The sequence below is a fragment of the Zymoseptoria tritici genome, chromosome 7, assembly GCF_000219625.1.
Source record: "Zymoseptoria tritici IPO323 chromosome 7, whole genome shotgun sequence".
Taxonomy (NCBI): domain Eukaryota; kingdom Fungi; phylum Ascomycota; class Dothideomycetes; order Mycosphaerellales; family Mycosphaerellaceae; genus Zymoseptoria; species Zymoseptoria tritici.
This window is the reverse complement of record NC_018212.1, coordinates 733,016-752,532: the sequence shown is the minus strand read 5'-3', so window position 1 is coordinate 752,532 and position 19,517 is coordinate 733,016. Positions and strand designations below refer to the sequence as shown.

Genomic DNA, 19,517 nt, shown 5'->3' with positions numbered 1-19,517 from the left:
GATTAATAAGGTACCTAGGAATACAAATAGCTACCTTAGTCGATTTCTATAGAGCTCGCTAGGAAAACATAGAATAGGAGGAAGACGCGCTTTAACTAGTGCCTTCTATACTATCCTATTAGGATACGGATACCTAAAGTCCTATCTCTATCGCTTTAGACACGTAACGACGCTAGACTACCCTTACGGACGACGAGAAATAGTAGAACACCTCGTATATAGCTGCCCTATCTACGATGTATTTAGGCTACTACCGCTACGACAAGCACAATCTCTATTAGAAATAGTAGAAGATAAGGAACTCTAGAAATACCTTACTACCTTTCTCTTGGATATAAAGATTGCTTCTAGGTCCTAGCACCTAGCAAGAGGCGAAGACGAGACCGTCTAGCCTACACTCCTTTTACTTTTCCTTATTTGTCTTTCTTTAAAGTCCTTCGATACTAGCTCGCTACTATCCTAGGCACGGGTCTTTCCCTAAGGTTAAGAGATACGAGAGAATAACGATTGTACATAGATAGACTACTGTCGCGAGACAGCCGTCCTACATAGTTATAGACTCCTATAGGACGTAAATAGAACAAACAAACAAACAAACAAACAAACAAGAGGTATATATAGATTGCCGTAGTTCTAGCTACGTTTATCTAATTATCTAAGAACTAAGGAAATGTACGACTAAGGAAATGTATCTATAAAGATATAATTAATCCGTTCGTTACTTCCTCTAGGGAAGGCACATTCGTATAGTAAATTATATAGTAACTTTACTATTTAATTAAAGAGGAGATTCGTCTCTTATTACTTTACCGCTCTACTACTCTTCTTCTTCCTATATAACTAACTACGCTTCTTCTTAGCTACGTAATTCGACTAGTGCTCTTTATAGTCTAGTAGATTTAGTTACTAGTATTAGTTAGTATAGTTACTAGTTGGTTTAGTAAGCGATTTCTCGTCTGTTAGTAGTAGTAGTAAGGATTTATATATATACCGGTAACTAAGAAGAGCGAGCTCCGGGCTAATAGGATCGCGACGGCGAGGTCGATGTCGAAACTTATATAAACGCCTTCCGGAGGCTTCGCAAAACAGCTAAATCTCGAAGATATCCGCGGGTCTCTTTGTCTACTAAATACCGGAAAGCGATATTCGGGTCGTTCCCAAAACGTCTCCTTTTGGCCCCCAAATTCTTACGTAATCTGGTATTTAACCACTAGTGGAGTTGGTGAGCGATTTCTCGTCTGTTGGTGGTGGTGGTGAGCACCCTACCTCTACCGGTAACCACACCATGAAGAGCACTGAATTCGACTTGCACGCCGTTCCGGATCCTCGCAGCGACGCCACACATTGACCTGTCGTGAACCCAGGATATTGCGAGCAGAATTCTCCAACGGGACACTCGCTGCTGCTCGCACACTCTTGTCGACTTCCAGACTGTCCAGTACAGTAGGCATTGAACGTGCCCTCTTCGGGATCGCAGTAGCAATTCTCGCAGCCGCCCACGTTCAGGGCTCCTGTAGCTGCTTGACGATCACATTTGACAAGCTCAGGTGGGTCTGCGTCCAAGTCTCGTTTTCTGAATAGACCACTGCCCTGTTGACACGTGAGCAGACCACCCGAACCGCTCAATAATTTGCAAGTGAGGCCGAGGCCGGTGCAGCAGTCAGAGCTTAACAAACAGCGATCGCCGGCCTTTCCACACGAAGATGCAGCAGTGGTAGCAGCTGCCGCCGTTGTCGTTGTCGTTGTAGCAGCTTTGGTCGCGGACGTCGTTGAAGCTTTGCTTGTGGATGCAGCTGCAGGAGCCGCGGACGTCGTAGTCGTTGTTGTGACAGGCGGCGAGGATATCAAGCGAGCGCTCCAGAACGCATCGTCACAGGCCCAGGTGACGGGATTGGGCGCTGTCTTCAGGTGACATTCCCCATTGGAAATCCTCCATACAGATTTTTGACAGCCAGCGGTCTGGGAACAGAGCTCGGCACATGACTCCGGGGTGTATGGACCGGGATACGGAGCAGGGGAGTAGCCCTGATAGTCGGAGCTCTTGCAGATTGCGTAGACTTTGCCGCCGGAAGTAGAATAGTTGTACTCCGGAACTGCGCAGGCCGTCTGCGCGGCACCTTGGGTTGCACATACAGAAGTCGTCTTCGAGGAGGATGTCGTTGTCGTCGTGGCCGCTTTGGTAGTAGTTGTCGTCTGTATGGTCGTGATAGTGGTCGACTGGCTGGCCGTTGTCGATGTGGGAGGGATGGAGCTGGAGCTTGGCTTGGCTGAAGAATTGGATACTGCCGGACTGGACGATGCCGCAGAACTGCTGATCGATTGGGCGGCTGGACTGCTGCTCGATTGAACGGCTGGACTGCTGCTGGGTGGGACGGCTAGACTGCTAGTCGAGGGCGCAGCTGTACTGCTACTCGACTGCGTAGCTGCGGCGCTGGTCGATAGCGTGGCCGTGGTACTGGTAAATGATACTGCCGGACTGCTGCTCGGCTGGACGACTGAACTGCTGCTCGATTGTATGGAGGTTGATGTGCTCGTGCGGACTGTTGACGAACTCGTGGACGATAAGACATTTGGCGACGAGCTTGAAAGAAGAGCCGTGCTTTGAGTCGAAGATGAGACCAAGGAAGTACCCGAAGAAATTGTCGAAGGTGACGATAATGATGCCGCAGACATTGCTGAGGAAGAGACAGTCGAATATGTCGATGATGAGGCCAGAGTCGAAGTCGAAGAGCTTGTCGACGGGGTACCAGAAGACACAGTTGGCGTTTGAGAGGATGTTGTCGATGTAGACGCAACCGAACTGGAGCTTGGGGCAGGCGGAGCAGTGGACGTTCCTGTAGAATTGGACGCTGCGTTCTGGCTGGAGCCTGAGGCAGAGCTTGGACTAGCAGCATTCGAGGCGACAGCGCCAAGTGTAGTCGTTGCAACGGTCGTAGATATCACTGTCGTGGTAGCTGTCGTGCTGGTGGATAGAGAAGACACGGATGTCGTGACTGCTCCGGAGGAAGAGCTCGTCGTCTGCTGGGCTACGACGGACGAGAAGCTTGTTGAAGGCGAGATGGCCGCTGGAGCCGACGCACTCGCTGAAGATGACGAAGCCATGAGCGACAAAGAGAGCGATGAAGACGGTACGTTCGCTGGAGACGATACGCTGGCTGAAGAAGATACACTCGCTGAAGACGATACGCTCGCCGAAGACGATGCGCTCGGTGTAGACGACGAAGCCATGAGAGACGAGAAGACCGATGAAGAGGTTGACAATGAGGTCGTGGAGGTCGTCGCGGAGGAGGAGGAGGAGGAGGAGAAGAGGGTGGGTGAGGAGGCTGCCGGGCCCATGGAGGAAGATACCGCCGGCGAGGTCGACGCCTGGCTTGTGGAAGCTTGGCTGATCGTCGACGAAGTAGCCTGAACTCCGATGCCCACGGAAGCCGAGACGCTTGCTCCAGAAGATTGACACCGAAGAACCTGCCCACCGACAGCGAGAGAGCCGCTTGCCAAAGAGCCTGAGAGAGCGATAAGGCGGCACTCGAGTCCCGTACAGCAACCACCATTACCCAAGACTGGGTTAAGAAGTGTCGAGATCTCATTGCAGTTTTGGTCTACATTTTTGCAGGTGGCCGCGGCCGAGGAGGCGCTGGAAACCGTTGTCGAAGTCCCTGCGTTCAACGATGGACTTTGAGTAGATGCTAGAGTGCCGCCGGACGAAAGACTCGAGGATGAGGGGGCCTGCGACGCAACGCTCAATATGGAAGAGCTTATGGCTGAAGCACCTGATGTGGAGGAGGGGCCTGATGAGGGGGAGGCATCTGATGAGGAGGAGGAGCGCAACGAGGCCAGGCTGGTGTTGAGGGTAGTTGATGGGGCCAAAGATGAAGAGCTTGCCGAGGCGAGGGACGAGCTTGCTCCTCCGGACGCGACCGACGAGCTTGACACGGAATTTGAACTGGTTGAGGGCTGGCTCTGCGCTAAGCTTAACGTTGTGCTTAGAGGCGAGCTTGCTACTGGAGCGAAAGATGTGGTAGCGGTTAGGGACGAGGACGGTGTTGATAAGCTGGTATTGAGGCTTGCGGACGGGCTCGGCGAGGAAGTGCTCAAAATAGAGCTTGTCGTGCTGCTTGAGGACAAGCTCAATGGGGCCAGGCTGGTGGTAAAGCTTGCGGACGATGCAGGTAAGCTCAATAGCACCAGGCTGGTGCTAAGGCTTGTGGACATTGCAGATGAGCTTGAGGACAAGCTCACTGGTGCTAGGCTGGTGCTGAGGCTGGCTGATGAACTCGATAAGGAGATGCTCGAGATGGAGCTAGTCGTACTGAGCGCTGCCGGACCCATTATTGTCAGACTTGTGGACGCTTGACTGCTCACGGGAGGAGTCTGGGACGTCGTTGCCGCCGACGATGAGCTTGAAGCCAGAGGAGACAATGTGGTGACGAGTAGGGACGACGAGGTGGACACGATGCTGACAGGTGCTGAACTCGTTGATACAGTTGTCGAGGCACTCCCTGGGGTGATCGTAGACTGCGAGACGGGCACAGTCTGGGACGTCATCGCCTGTGTTCCCGCCGATATTTCAATCGCAGGCGCGTTTGGTCTGCACTTGAGAATGGAAGTTCCGATGTCCAGGGAGCCTGCATCAGCGGCGATAGTAGCGCTTGCAATTCTGCATTAATAGCCTGTGCAGCAATTGAGATGGAGCAGAGGGTCCAAAAGTTTTGGATCGCACAGTCCATTTTCGGCGATACAGTTACTAGTAGTGGCAGCGGCGGAGGAGACAGTTGTAGTTAACGTAGTTGAAAGCGCGGACGAGGCCACCTCGGGCAAGCTCGAAGGGAAGCCGGTCAAAATTGCCGCCGGTGAAGCTGACAGGGTCGCTGATGTCGAAGACGTAGATAGGGAAGAGGTCGCCAAAGTGGAAGAGCTAAAGAATCCCACGGGAGACGCCGAAGTTATGGTTGTCCCACTGGAGGTCGAGGCATCCTGTACTGTTGTCCCACTGGAGGGCGAGACACTTTGTGGTGTTGTGCCGGTGGAAGACGAGACGCTGTGTATCGTTGTGCCAGCGGACGGGGAGACGCTCGGTATCGTGGTGTCAGCGCTCTGTATTGTTGTGCCAGTGGACGGCAACGGGTTGGATGCAGCGCTCGGACTTGCAGACGACGTTACTGCTGAGGACACAGCGCTCGAAAGAGAAGAGTTCGAGCTAGCCAAAATAGAGCTGGGAGCTGACAAGCTTGATATAGCCGCCGGAGACGAGCTTGACTTGATTGCCGTGGACGGGGAGGAAGCCGACGCCGAAGATGAACTTGCAATGACCGGATTTGACGTTAACGATGAGAGGATAGACGACGAAGTCAAAGACGTGGCGGAAAGAGTTGTCGATGGACCGACGGGAGAAGTTGTGCTTGTCCGCGATAAAGAAGTAGTCGAAATGCTGGAGGCGCTCATCGTGGACAACAGAGCGGATGTTCTCGAGCTTGTGCCGGTACCGCTGGTTTCATCGTTCAAGAATGTGAAACCATCACCATTGGCAATGCCATCAACCAGACTCGACAGAAGGCCGGTAGTAATAGAAGATCGAGTCGTCGTGGCACTTGATAAGCTCGTGGTGGTGCCAGTAGATGAGTTCAAAGCGGAAGCGAGGCTTGCCGAAGTTGAGGTGCTGGTAATGGAAGAGCTACCGACACCTGATGCCGAAGAACTGCTGGTAATTGGCGCGGAAGAGCTACTCACAACTGGCGCGGAAGAGCTGCCGACAACTGGCGCAGAAGAGCTCAAGGCTGTCACCGTCAACGAGCTTGAGTTTATCTGGACTCCAATTGACGATGATGCCTCGATTGAGCTTCCGCTTGGGCGACACTTGAGTATTGACGCCTCAGCATCAGAGGAGAATCCCACATCCAAGGAAATGCTTGCGATGCGGCACTCGTATCCAGGACAGCAGCCAGGCTGGAACAGTATGTTTGTGATGGGCTCAATGCAGCGTGCATTCGGAGCGACGCAAGAAGGAGTGGCGGTAGCAGCGGAATAAACTGTACTGCTGCTTTCTGCGGTTGGCGGAAATGCTGCTGTCGTGGTTGATTCCGAGATAGAGAATGCGGTAGTGCTACCAAGTGAGGAGATCGTAGTGCCGGCTGATGAAGAGGAGGATATCGAGCTAAGCGAAGACATGGTCGTCGAAGCAAGCGGCGAAGTGACCGTGGAGCTGCCAGCGCTTTCAAGGCTACTGGTGGATGTGCTGACGGAAGAGCCCAAAGCCAACGCACTCGATTGTGATATAGTCGTCGTAATACCAAGTGACACTGATGCACTGGCCAAAGGTGCGCTTGGTCGGCACTTGAGAACTGACGCCCCGATGTCTTGAGAACCGGCATCTGCGGAAATGGAGGCGCTCGCGATTCTGCATTGGAGCCCATCGCAACAGCCAAGTGGGAACAGCGGATCTATGGTATCCAAAGAACAAGCCCGATTGAGCGGAGCGCAAGACTGCGTGGCATACGTTGACGACGTAGCAGTGCTAATGCTTATCGCAGAAGAAGACACCGTCGTGGTCAAGAAAACCTGGCTGATAACGGTGGACTGAGCCGAGGAGCTCTGGACAGAGGATGAAATCTGAGTGGAAGATGGACTCTGGACCGGGGACGATTCTTGCATAAAGGATGAACTTGGAGTGGAGGATGTACTCTGAGAAGAGGACGAACCTTGGGCACCTGGAACTGAGAACACTGGTGTTGTCAAGGCCGGCGTGGTCAAGACTGGCGTGGTCAAGACTGGCGTGGTCAAGATTTGCGTGGTCGCACTAGAGGCAGATTGAGAGAGCGAAGTCGGAGTGCTCGCAGTCGACGGGGCGGTAGTGTCAACACTCGACGTTGTCGACGGCACGATCGAGGTGGCAGTCGCAAAGCTGCTAGCTTCAGCTAACAGGCTACTGACAGCTGTCGTGACGGAAGAATTGAACGCCGTTTGACTGCCAATCGACAATGAGCCATCGACCAGGGGCGCACTAGGTCGGCACTTGAGGACTGAGGCGTCAAGCTCCGCAGATTCTGAACCTATGGCCGCCGAAACATGCCCCAGTCTACACTGAAATCCTGAGCAGCATGCAAGAGGGATCACTTGGTCCAGAAGCTTCGGATCACAGACCTCATTCTCGGCAATGCAAGAAGGCGAGGGGCTACTGCCCAAAGTGACGGTGGTCGCTGGAGATGGAATAATCTCAATTGGAGTTGTCGAGGCACCAGGAATGGAGGAGGTACCAGGAATGGACGAGCTTGCCGTCGAGGTCGTGGTTGAGCTGCTTATCGCAATGCTGAAGCTGCTGCTCGTTGGCGAGCTTTCTCCAGTGCTTGAGCCAGGAATCGCGATGACAGTTGTACCAGAGGACAAAGGGTTGACAAATGCAGTCGTGGAATCGACGGGGAGAGGATTTGGCAGAGTTGGCTCGATATTTGTCGAGGACGGGGTCCCGATCACCGGTGTGGCGGCTCTAAAGCTACTGGTCGCGCTCGTGAAATCGGTAGTCGGGGTACTTTCTCCACTGTTGTTACTCGTACGAGAAGTGCTCCGGTCGCCGGCAGAGTTCTGAGCAGATGAGGCTGAAGAGCTTAATGCGGCTGTGTCTATTGCCTGGACGAGCGAAGAGGTCGCGCTTGAGCCCGCGATGGCGGCAGTAGTTGTACTCACAGGTGAAGGAACGATGATTGCAGTGCTGGAGCTATCCGGAAGAACAATCGGGAGGGTCGGCTCAATATCTGTCGAGACGGAAGTGCTGATGCCGGTGGTACCGAAAGTAGAGCTGCTTGTCGTAACGGTAGAGCTGTTGCTTGCCGAAGAAGGCCCTTGAATGTTTGACGTGGATCGCGAACTTGTCGTTCCCTCGATCAAAGGCTCGAAGCTTGAAGATGTGAGATCGATAGGGAGAACGATAGGGACGGTCGGCTCGATGCTGGGCGAAGACTGAACACTCATCGTTGTCGTGATGAACGCAGAGTTGCTGCTTAGGTCAGAAGTCTGATCAACTGTAGAGCTCGTATTGAATTGATATTGGGGAGTGGACAAAGAGAGACCCGGATTGATAGTTGCGGTAGGGTCCACGATTCCTCCATTGCTGGTGGTGATGGTGGACGATTGATCAGGCGTAGAGGAACTTGGAAAGACCCTGATATCACGGTTGCAGTGGACTCAAAGATCTCTCCGCTGCTGGCCGACGTAGACGATGGATCGTTCAGAGAGGAGGTCTCAAAGAGTGTTGACGTCAAACCTGGAACGTTGAAGGAGGTGGCAGTCGATGGTAGACTGCTGATGATCTCTGGTCCAGATAGACTATCAAGAGAGACCGAGGAGAATTGGCTGAATGAGGAAGCCACGGTTGATTCAAGGCCGACCTGAGCGGTGAGTGAATCCGGGGAAGTACTGCTCTGGGCTGCCGATGTATCCTCATTAGAAGGAGATGCAGTCATTTCGATGGTGTCCGTGGGAGAGGCAGAGCTCGTGGACGTCAAGTCCGGAGTGGCTATAGTCGGGGAGGAGGCAGTGGATGCTGGGCCGTCGGTACTTTCTGGCACATTCGATACCGAACCGGTCGGTATCTCAAGAGAGACGGAGGAGACTTGGCTGATCAATGGAATGACAGTCGATTCAAGACCAGCTTGAGCCGGGAGAGAGTCTGCAGATGTACTGCTCTTCGCTGCAGATGTGTCCTCACTAGATGGTGAAGCAGTCGATTCGCTAGCGTCCGTCACAGAAGCAAAGCTCGTAGAGGTCAAGCCCGCAATAGCTACAGTCAAGGACGAGGCTGTCGAGGATCGGTCGACAGATATCTCTGGGACATATGGAGTCGAGGCAGTCATGATTTCGAGAGAAACCGCCGGGGCCTGGCTGACTAGGGAAGAAACAGTCGACTCGAGGTCAGCTGGAGCAGAGAAAGTGGCCGTGGAGTTCCCAGCAGTGTTGACTTGAATAACAGTCGTATCCTCGCTGGAACGGAATTCCGTGCCAAGGGAAGAGCTCGCCGTTGTCAAGCCTGGAATAGCTACAGTCGAAGAGGTGGTTCCGTCAATCTTGGACTCGGTTCCGCTCTGAATAGTGGATATTTCCTCGCTAGTCGTGAAGGCCGTGGTGGGAGCGATGCCACTGCTGACCGACGAGATTACAGAGCCCAGAGAAGAGGCAGCGGACTCTTGGACGCTCGTTGGGCCGGCAGGAGCGGTGGTGATTTGTATGCCAGTTTCCAGAATCGAGGAAACCGTTGAGGCGATTCCCGACTCCGCTTCGGGAGCAGTGCTGGAGTTGACCTCACTCGAAAGCTCGGTTGCGGTAGTGGTCGATACGTCCATCGTAGTGGTCGAAAGCACGTTTCCGGACAGTACCTCTGGGAGAGATGCAGAGATAGTAGGCGCCGTGCTGGAACGATTCTCGCCGAAAACCTCGGTTGTGGGGGTGGTCGATGGCGAGTCCATGTTGGTGTTTGGAAGCACATTTTCCGGCAGTACCTCAGGAATTGATGCAGAGACAAAAGGCGCTGCTGTCGAATTCTGTAAGACTATCTCTGGGGTAGACGACATGCTGGCAACTGTCTCGCTGGATGATGCACTGAAAGTGCTTATTTGAGGCAGATTGTCGATCGCGGAAGTCAGCTGCGATTCGAGTGATGTTGGTGCGGGTACACCATCTTGAACGGAGACCGTTGTCGAACCCGCGGGCATTTCTGTATCAGTCGTGGTGGTGGGCTCCGCCTCGCTTGTAGCGCTACTTTGGAGAAAGTCACTCGTTGAGGAGATAAAGGGAATCTCCGGTGTTGTGATGCTTGTGGGCAAGCCAACATCGCCCGTGGTCACGGATCGCGATGGCAAGGTGGTCGGTATCTCTGGAAGCGACAGCGATGGACTGAGACTGGTGCTCTGGAGGTCTGGTGCGGACACCGATGTAATACTGTCGGTGGCTTGATTCAGCGAGGCGCGTGTCACGACGAGGCTGCTTGTCTCGGTCTCTGAGGCAAAAGTGCTGGTTGAAGAGAGTCTGACGGTTTCAGACGTTATCTGTTGGTCGATCGACACTGAATCTCGGATAGCGACCGGGATGGTCGGTGCTGGAGACTCGCTGCTACTGGCACCAATGGACAGATCCGATGTGCTTGTTGAGAAGAGCTCGCCTACAGAAAGTGCGGAAGAAGAAGTATCAGTTTCGATCGGTGGGGCCGAGGAAAATTGAACGACATCGCCGCTGGGTGGCACGCTCTCCAAGACTGATGTCGGTCCGGGAATATCAGCAGTCCTGGAGGAGCTCTGAGAAACAGATCTCGATTCAGAGTTCAAGACGTCAGTGCCGCTCGAAATGCTCTCGAAGACTGACGTTGGCCCAAGAACATTGGAGGTCGGTGGCAGGTTCTCCAGGACAGATGTCGGGTCCACAATAGAGAGTGTTGTAGTCGTGGTGTCCGACTCGCCCGGTACGCTGGGAATGCTGACGCCATTTGAAGGGATGTTCACAATTGTTGCAGTCAAAGTCTCGAGCTGGCCTGGTGTGCTGACATCGGTGCTGGACGGATCAGAGAGTGAGATGCCCGCTTCGATGGAGATATTCGATGGGAACGAGTCAATCGATGTAGGGGAAGGCTCAAGGTCGCTCGGTGTGCTGACAACGGTGCTAGATTCGGCAGAGAATGAGACGCCCGCTTCTATGGAGGTGGTCGATGACATGAGATTGATGGAAGGGGTGGAAGGCTCCGGATTGCTCGGTGTGCTTGCGTCGATACTGAATGGGGCAGATATTGTAGGGCCGCCAGACATTGTTGACGAACTTCCAGCGTCAATATCAATGGACGAGATCGACGGGATATCCTCGATTGCGGGAGTCGAAGTCTGTAGGACGTTCGTGGCGTCTGTGCTAGGAACAGCAGAGACTGCGGAAAAGAAGCCCGCTCTAGTTGATGAAGCCGAGCTTTCGAGGTCGTCCGCCTTGCTCGTGTCGACAGATGCGGTAGAAAATGCGGAAGAAACCTCATTTTCGGCAATGGACGTGGGTACCAAAACCTCATCGCTTGTCGTCGTCGTGAAGCCAGCCGGTTGACTTGCGATGTCTGATGCAATGTTTGATACGGTCGAGAGCGCGGAAGAAACATCATTTCCAATCACGGGCGTTGGTGATGAAAGTTCATGGATTGTTGTCGTCGTCAAGCCAGCAATTTCAGTCGAGATTTCAGATGCAATGCTGGATACGGTAGAGAGCGCAGTGCTGAGCTCGTCGTCGATGAATGTGGTCCCATTTTCGTCGTCACCTACATCTCCGTCGTCCGAAGCAATACTCGAACTGCTGACAGGGCTGATATCTGACCCCATGTCGAGCGTAGTAGTACTGATGTAGCTGGAAGCTGTTGAGCTCATGTCGGTGGGCGGAGAGGCGGAGTCTTGCGATGTGAGTTGAGCGCTGTCCTCGCTGGTCGACGTGCTGAGGATGTCTCCGATCGTACTCGGACCATCTCCGTTTGATGAGGGGCTACCGATGTCGATAATTTTGGGGCCAGAAGTTGAATCAACGCTCGGCATGACATCTTCGACAGTTGTAGGGCTCAAAGTGAAGCTGGTGAGGCCGCCAGGAATCTCAACTGTGTCAGTGCTCAACACGGTCTCGGTATCTTCAGCGGGTCCGGCAGCAGTGGAGGGCAGATCCTCGCTTGAGATAGGATCAGGGCTTGCGATGGTCGGAGAGGCGGTTTGCGCTGGCATAGCGTCGGCATCTTCGCTCGACATATCCGAGGTGCTAGGCCGAGGAATAGACTCGTCGCCCGACGATGACGGACTAGCGTTCACAGTCGTTTCAATGAACGGGAAGCCCTCAATGGAGGTGATGGAGGCTGCAGAGGTCTCGGACTCAGCCGGAGACAGCTCCACTGCTGTAGTCGCGACCTGGGGCTCTAGCCCAGCCACCAGGGTTGACTCTATCTCAGGGATAGTGCTTGATAGCAACTCACTAGGACTCGACAGTGAAACTGTCACGCCGGTGGAAGACTCATCATCACTGGTGGCAGATTGAGCGGCATCTCCGTTTGAGAAGCTCGTGGGCTGACCTGAGTTGGTAATGAAAGTGCTGACTGGCGTATCGCTGCTTACCAGTCCGGGTGTAGGTTCGGTGAACGGAAGTCCGTTTGCGGAAGCGGAAGGAGTCCCAATCGATGGAGTGGCATTGTCGGCTTCGCTAGCCACTACCTCCGTCGACAAGAATGGTGTGGTCAGGCTTGGTATTTGGGGTTCGGCAGATGAAGAGCTACTCTGAACTGGCGCAACTGTCGATACCTCGGGCGTTGTTACAGGTAGAGAGTCCGCAGAAATACCTGTTCCTGTTCCAATGGACAACGACGTTGCCGGCAGGGAGATTTGTGTGGGTCCAGATGAATTCAAGTCTCCAGCAGCAGAAAGTGTTGTCTGCTCTGCAAAATCGGTGGGCGAGGGGCCTGAATCCACGGACTGCGCCGATGTAGTGAGGGTTTCAGTATCCTGAGTAATTGATGTGGATGCAGATTCGAACCCACCAACATTCGCTGGGTTTGATAAGGCAACCGATGTGCTTGATATGCTTATTCCAGCGTCCTGGGCGATGGTGGACGCCGTAGACGAGGGTGTGTTGGTATCGACCTTCTCAATCGTTGTGGAAGTGTTCTCAATTATCTCGAGCGGGGTCGTGGTATCGATGATTAGGATCATGGTGCTGTTGATCCCGCTCTCCTGGGCGACAGCATTACTGGATTCCAGCTGTTTAGCAGTCGAGGTAGACGGAACGGGATTCTGGTCAGTAGAAGTGCTGGCGTCGGCCTGAGAATCGAGCGATGCCATGCTGTGACCCTCTTCGCTCGTCGAAAATGTAGAGGTGCTATTGATGTCCGCAGGAGTAGTCAGAGTGGCCTCGTCACTTTGAAAGCTCGATACGGCGGCCTCGCCGGTTTGAGTAGTCGTCATGTTATCGATGATCTGGCTGATTGTCGTGGGAGCATTCCCATCCTGAGATGTGGCTCCCACGGTAATCGACGCCGCGCTGGTTGCACCAGCCTCGTTGCTCGTTGTGAGAGAAGTGGAACTCATATCGGTGCTTTCTAGCGCCGCTTCGCTACTCGGAGAAGTAGCCTCCTCAGGAATTGGATCCGTGCTGCTCGAAGTCTGCTGGGGTACGATAAACGACGAGAGAGACTCAATAGAGACCGGGCTTGTAGACTCGTCTGCTTGGGTCAAACTTGCTTCGGTGGTGAGAAGAGCCGTAGCCGCTCCAGAGCTCGACTCCGTGGTAGTCGTGATGGTGTTCTGGGAGGTTGTAGAGACCGGCGGCCGTTGCCCAACCGCAACTGTATCAGCAAGTTCAAGCGGACCAGTGACCGCATCAAATGTCTCGCAAGTGTTCTCTTCTGCCGAAAAGTTGAATGCGATGCAAGTCGGCTGACCTGCACACATATTAATGCAGTCGTCCATACTTGTTGCGGGGCCACTGCGGATCATATTGCCGCTCGTAACCTTCTGCCCGCACACAACGTTGAAGCCGCCAATCTGAGCGGATGCCGTATCTCCGGTCAGACATCCGGAAAAGATTGTGTCGTCTATGACAGTCCCAGGATCGATCTCGGGATCTTCGTCGGTACTGGACATGGTAGAGCTAGACACAGCTGCAGTGGAAGTGCTGCTTCCGGACGCTGAGGAAGAGGTCAGGCCATCGCTATTTGCTACGGATGTCAAGGTGGGGGTCGGATCTATCTCTGGCGATTCTGTCTCGTTCGGAGCTCCAGTGACGGCCGCGGTTCCTGTAGCTTCGGACTCCAGACTGGTTGTACTCTGAGCCGAAGGCGTGTCGTTGAGCATGGAGGTAGAGCTTCCGCTCGCTGCGGTATTCAACACGGAGGTAATCTCTTGGTCCTGCGCAGCCGTACTCCTAGAGACCTGCTCAGTGCTCAATGAGGCATCGATGGTTGTTGGTATGGACTGCATAGTATCAATGAAGTCGCTTGAAGGGGTCATAGAACCCGCAGCTGAGTCCGCTGTGGAGCCTGGGGACGTTGTTGATGTGGCCGTAGCGGGCAGCTGCGAAATCACGGTCGCGATTGCCGCCCCGTTCTTGTAGATTGTAGTGACGGTCACCGTAGCGAAGTCTCCGTAGGAGGTAAAGGTCTCGAAGTGTGGAGGAGAATCGACACCAATAGTGCCGATTGTAAGTGGAGGACCTGCGTTGAAAGACGCTATTGTTGAGGTTGAAGGCGCTTCGAATCGAGTGTCGTACGAGGTTATGGTGGTGTAGATAGCGTGATCAACAATGATGACCGTGGCGACCGGACCGATCGTGTAGTCCGTAGAAGTCTGCCGAGTGGCTGTAGGATCGTACACAGTCTTTGTGATAAACTGAGGAGGCGAATTCACCACAATGGTTCCTTCCGTGGTAAGTGGTCCAGCGATATAGGGCACGATTGTCGACGTGAAGAGGTCGCTGAACTGGAGTCCAAATGAGGTAATCGTGGTATATACCGCACCCGAGCTTGTCGTGGAAAACCCAGCGTCCAGAGTTGTACTCGAGCTACTTGGCTCTTCGGAAGGTGCGGACGGCGTCGACAAGGCAGGAGCACTGGTGATCGCGGCAGTAGCTCCAGGAATCTGCTCAGGCGTCGTCGAGCTATCTGTTCCCTGCGCCGTGCTCTGCGCAGAGCTTTGACTTGCGATGCCGCTGGCGACTAAAGTGCTGGCTTCCGATTGCTCAGGAGATGCGTTCATCAGGCTCGAAGTCACCTCTTCATTGCTTTCGGTGGTCGGCGCTCTGGAATGAGTGCTGCTGTCGCCGAGTGATGCGACGCCGTTCGATGCCGAAGACGTAATGCTTACATCTCGAGCGCTGGTGGATTCGCTGGGCTGAGATGATCCTGCATCGGAACTTTGAGCTGAAGCCATGGTGCTGGTCAAAGCGTCATCCGTATTCTGAGAAGGAGCAGGGTCGGCACTCTCGGGTACGGTCGAAAAAACGCCAGTAGAAATGGCGCTGAAGGGCTCATCGGAGGATTCGGTCGAGGAAGCTGATTCGCCAGTTGCGTTCGATGTCACCGCGACAGGGAAACTCGCCGCCGTAGATTGGGCACTGTTCTCTGTGCTCGAAACAAAAGCCGTGGATGAGGTGCTGGAAAGCGGCAATCGTTGTCCCTTGGCGATTCCAGGAGCAGAAACGACGTGATAGACTGCGCTGAAAATCTCGCACTTCTCACTCAGATCATCGTGGTTGAAGGCAACACAAGTCAACTGCTCTTTGCATATCCGAATGCAGTCAAATACTGTGACTGCGTCAAGGGAGTCAATCAGATTTCCGTCCTCACTGACGACTTCCTTATTGCATCTGACCTTGAAGCCATCGGTGGCCATGGACCGCTTTACGTCCGCCTCGCACCGGAAATCTTGGGTGCCCTCGCCGCTGTCCGTAGTGTCGTTATCCGGGATAGATACGCCGCCGATCGCAGATTTCGTAGCTGGAGGGCTTGGCTCACTCTGGGACACAGGGCTTGTCTCGCCAATGTCGCGAGGAGTTGTGGTTCCTGTAATAAGGTTCGTCGAACCAATATTCGGCGTTGTCGCGGTAGATATCGGAGACTCCAGTGACGCCTCGTTTGGTGCGGAAGAGCTGGCTTGAGCGGCGAGCGAAGTTTCAGTATCCGACGGGCCAGATCCAGCGGACAAAGATGCAGCGTCAGAGGAGATGGTGTCGAGAGTGGAGTACGAATCTTCAGAGGCACCTCGCTCTGTGCTGACAGGAGTGTCGCCGATGGACGAGCTGCCACTAGATATGGGTCCACTGGACGCAGCCAGGGTACTGGCCGTCTGAGAGAGAATGGTGCTCAAGGTGGAGACCAAGTTGTAAGTGCTAGAGGACGTCGTACCACTCGGTGTCAAAGCAGGAGCTGAGGATTGAAACTCGAGAGATCCGAGATCGGTGGTAGAGGATGAAGTTTCTCGGGACGAGGTCTGGATTGAGGTGGCCTCCGGGCTCATTGCCTCCTTGGACGAGGACGAGATAGAAGCCTGACCACTCGAGGATCCGGACACGCTCGACGAGGAGTCGTCCACGAGGGAAGTGCTTGCGCTCGTGGAGTGCGCGTTTGATGTTGTCGTAATTACCGCGCTCAGACCAGCAGTCATCCTTCCAGTCGAAGATCCTGCTCCGCCGCTGGAACTGACAGTGGTAGAAGCAGTAGCAATCATGCTCGTGGAGCTCGTCACCTGGCCAGCATGCAGCTCAACAATAGTAGCACGACCCGGCTGTCCTCTCGGAATCAAAACAAGTGCTCCTTGTCCGACCGTAGCGAAATCGACCGGAATCGCATCGCACACACAGCTGATCACGTCTTCCGCATCAATATCGTAGACACAGGCGTCTTCCTCGCCGAAATTCCCGTCCATTGACACAAATCCATCATACTCGCCGTCTGCAGAGAAGGCCGCAATCATTGGGTCTCCACTCGTGCTGACGAGATGGCATCTTTCGTCGAGGACAAAATTGGATGCTCCATCTCCGGAGCCCAGAGTCACGGAGTCGCTCGCGGAATTGTCAGGAGCGATATGCAAGGCCTGGTTAGAACTTGGGGCCACAATGCCGAATGGTACGTTCGAGCGGCACGTGGCCGGTGCGTGGGTTGTTGCAGAGGCAGGCATGGATGGAGCTGACGAGCCACTGCTGGGCTCGACTGAGACAGTGGTCGAGATTGCCGAAATTGCATCTGCGGGCACGGTAGGTTCATGATAAGGTGGTTCCTCCGACGCATCCGGCGAGGCTTCGGGGTCGTCGATACTGATGATAGGATCACCGTTGTCATTTTGCCCATCGTCTGAAGGCAAAGTAGTTGTAGCAGATGGAGCATCAGTCACGGGAGGGTTCACCGAGATATCAGGATCGTCGTCCTCGCCACCATCCCCGCTATCGCCATCCCCGTCATTTCCGCTAGAAGTTGTAGTAGCCATGGGGATCGATGCGCCTGTGTAAGTACGAGAGGAAGCAGTGGTCGGGGTAGTACGAATTGTAGTAGAACGGGAAGTAAATGCAGAAGAAGACGAAGTTCGAGATGCGCGTGAAGATACGGAGGAAGACGAAACAGGAGATGCGCGAGAAGATGCTGATGATGAACGAGAAGATGCAGGGCGAGAGCTCGAGACTGGGTTAACGTTGAGGCCAGGATTCTGGCTAGTCGTTCGCGAAATAGACCGGGTATTAGAGCTGGTGAACGGACGATCGTTATTGACACTCGATCGAGTGGTGGTGGTAGTCCGTCCTTTGGTGCTTGATACTCTCGGTGTAGTCGCCGATTTCTTCGTGCTAATGGGCAATTTCGAAGTTGTCAAACGTTTAGTAGTCGTTGTTATCTTCGCTGTTGCGGGATCGACTGCCGTCCCGGGCTTCTTTGTCGTCGTAGACTTCTTCGTCGTCGTGGATTTCTTCGTCGTCGTGGATTTCTTCGTCGTCGAAGGCTTCCCCACCGTCGTAGACTTTTTCGTGGGTACAGGTCTCTTTGCAGTGGTGTGGTGTTTGGTCGGCTTCTTGGTCTTGGTCACCGTCACAACCGGCTTCTTCGTCTTCGTAACCCGTCTTGTCGTCGTATGCTTCGCCTTGGGCAATCCGCAACCCTTGTCGAAGAACTTCCATGCCCCAGCTGAGCGAGCCCGAGCACAGCTCTCGACTGGCGCTGAATACGTCCTGCAAGACCCTTGTCCAACACCGTAGGACCTGCATCTCGGATCGTTCGCGCATTTGGCCGCGCATTGCTGGAGACTGGATCCACACTGAGTGAGAACATTTCTGTTGTTGTCGTTTCCCTTCAGTCCGCAGGTCAGAGGTCGATTCGCCGCATGGTGGTTGTTGACAGTAGCATCCACGCTGCCGAGGATCGCGAGCACAACAGCGGTCACCTCAAAGACCCTCATATTCGAGGTGAAGCGCACTGATGCGCGCAAATGTCGAGTTTGATGTTCACAATACTGCAGAGCACCCGCGAACGAGGTCTGGATGTGCTATATACCGCAACTAAATTTGGGACAGCATCTCCCATCAGACTCCGGTCTGGGCGATGGGATCTCGGACGTACCAACGGTTGAAGCTCTGAGACACATCGTAGAGGATCTCAGGACGGCACGGTACAGCGAACTGTGGCAGTGTATCAGCCCCCAATCTGCTGTTCGATCGGTGGCTGGAGAAGGACCGAGGCCATGCCACATCTTTGATCAGGTCTGATGTGGGCATGGCTTCTTCGTTGTAATGTTGCGCTGATGTTCAGAGTGCATACATCAATATCATTCGGTTTCCGGGGTAAGGTGCGACCGCCAGCGAAAGCCCTGATGATGAGAGTGGATACTTTGGGGCCGGGGCGGCTGCCAGAGTGGTTGTTACGGCCCGTTGGGGTACCTTGCATGGAAGTGGCTGTTTGTGGACCAGGTTTTCGCGTAAGAAGTATTGTCCCGTCTGAGCCAAATTCGGCAGCTGGACAGTACCTCCGAGGTATGAAGGAGCAGCCTGGAGCATGCTTACTACCACTACTGTTGCCTCTACCACTACTGTTGCCTGTACACCACCTTGAATGGGAAAGCTCACACATGCCGTCCACGTGGGATGTCGTTCTGGCGGCTGTATGCCAGGCAGCTTCAATCGACGATCGTTGAGCATAAGTTCTCTCGGCTGTTATACACCATCGTCCCGAGGTCCAGCCGAATATGTCTATGTCACTACATCGTCGTTAGCTTGGTGATAGTCATCGCTGAACATTCTGATTTCTCGAACTCGTGGCATGGATTAACTGTTATGATCGCCGTTGATCCCTACAGTAACGGCAACGACCACATTTCGAGACGTTTGATCACGACAGCGCTGGCTTGGACAGCCAAGCTCAAGCAGCCATGTCACGTGCGCCATTCAACGTGGCTCGCCATCGTTGACGGCATTGAGATCAAGGACTCCAATCTTGCTCAACTCATCAAGGACTGCTGCCCTGTCCATCGACAGCGCGGCGTTCGTCGGTGTCGAGAAGATGCCGAAGTCTGAAACGAGAGTACCGACGCCATGTCTTTACACCCTCGTGTTGCGGGAAGATTTCTTGAGACATCGTCCCGCCTCACCCTCCGTGGCTCGCATCTGGGGCTTTGTGGCGGATCTCAAGTTTTGGGGGCCACCGGGGCCCTAAAAGAGGTCGGGTGCGTCGCTGTGTTGATCCGGCCATGCCCTACGAAGTAAACAAACTGGACGGTGTGACACTAGCGCAACATCGATCCGGGCGGGTGAAGTGTTTGTCCGCCGAGCGGAGCTCCCTCGAGCATCGCTTTGCATATGGTGAATAGGAGACAATCGCTCGATGTTGGATCATGCTGTTGATACGCAGGTTCGAACGCTCTGGTATAAAGCAGGAGTTGGTCGCTGATGTCGAGGGGGACTTGACAGACTTTGAAAGGCGACGTTGGAAGTTGAATCATTTCAAGTCCCGGCTAAAAGCGGCCCGGGCGGGCCGCAGCTGGAAATGCGCTTTCTTACACGAGGTT

The 19,517-nt window shown here is 54.1% G+C and overlaps 2 protein-coding genes across 2 annotated transcripts; one reads left to right on the top strand and one right to left on the bottom strand.

The window, feature by feature from the left end:
* Nucleotides 1–1,979: 1,979 nt before the first annotated feature.
* MYCGRDRAFT_94382 (uncharacterized protein) lies at nt 1,980–6,577 on the top strand (the record flags this gene model as incomplete). The annotated part of the gene is made up of 8 exons (XM_003851161.1): nt 1,980–1,992; nt 2,424–2,513; nt 2,790–3,314; nt 3,684–4,169; nt 4,485–4,586; nt 4,887–5,951; nt 6,123–6,314; nt 6,528–6,577. 8 exons carry the CDS (start codon nt 1,980–1,982, stop codon nt 6,575–6,577), a joined length of 2,523 nt encoding a protein of 840 aa, XP_003851209.1.
* A 10,763-nt stretch (nt 6,578–17,340) lies between these two features.
* MYCGRDRAFT_94380 (uncharacterized protein) lies at nt 17,341–17,754 on the bottom strand (the record flags this gene model as incomplete). The annotated part of the gene is made up of 1 exon (XM_003850610.1): nt 17,341–17,754. One exon carries the CDS (start codon nt 17,752–17,754, stop codon nt 17,341–17,343), a length of 414 nt encoding a protein of 137 aa, XP_003850658.1.
* Nucleotides 17,755–19,517: the final 1,763 nt, after the last annotated feature.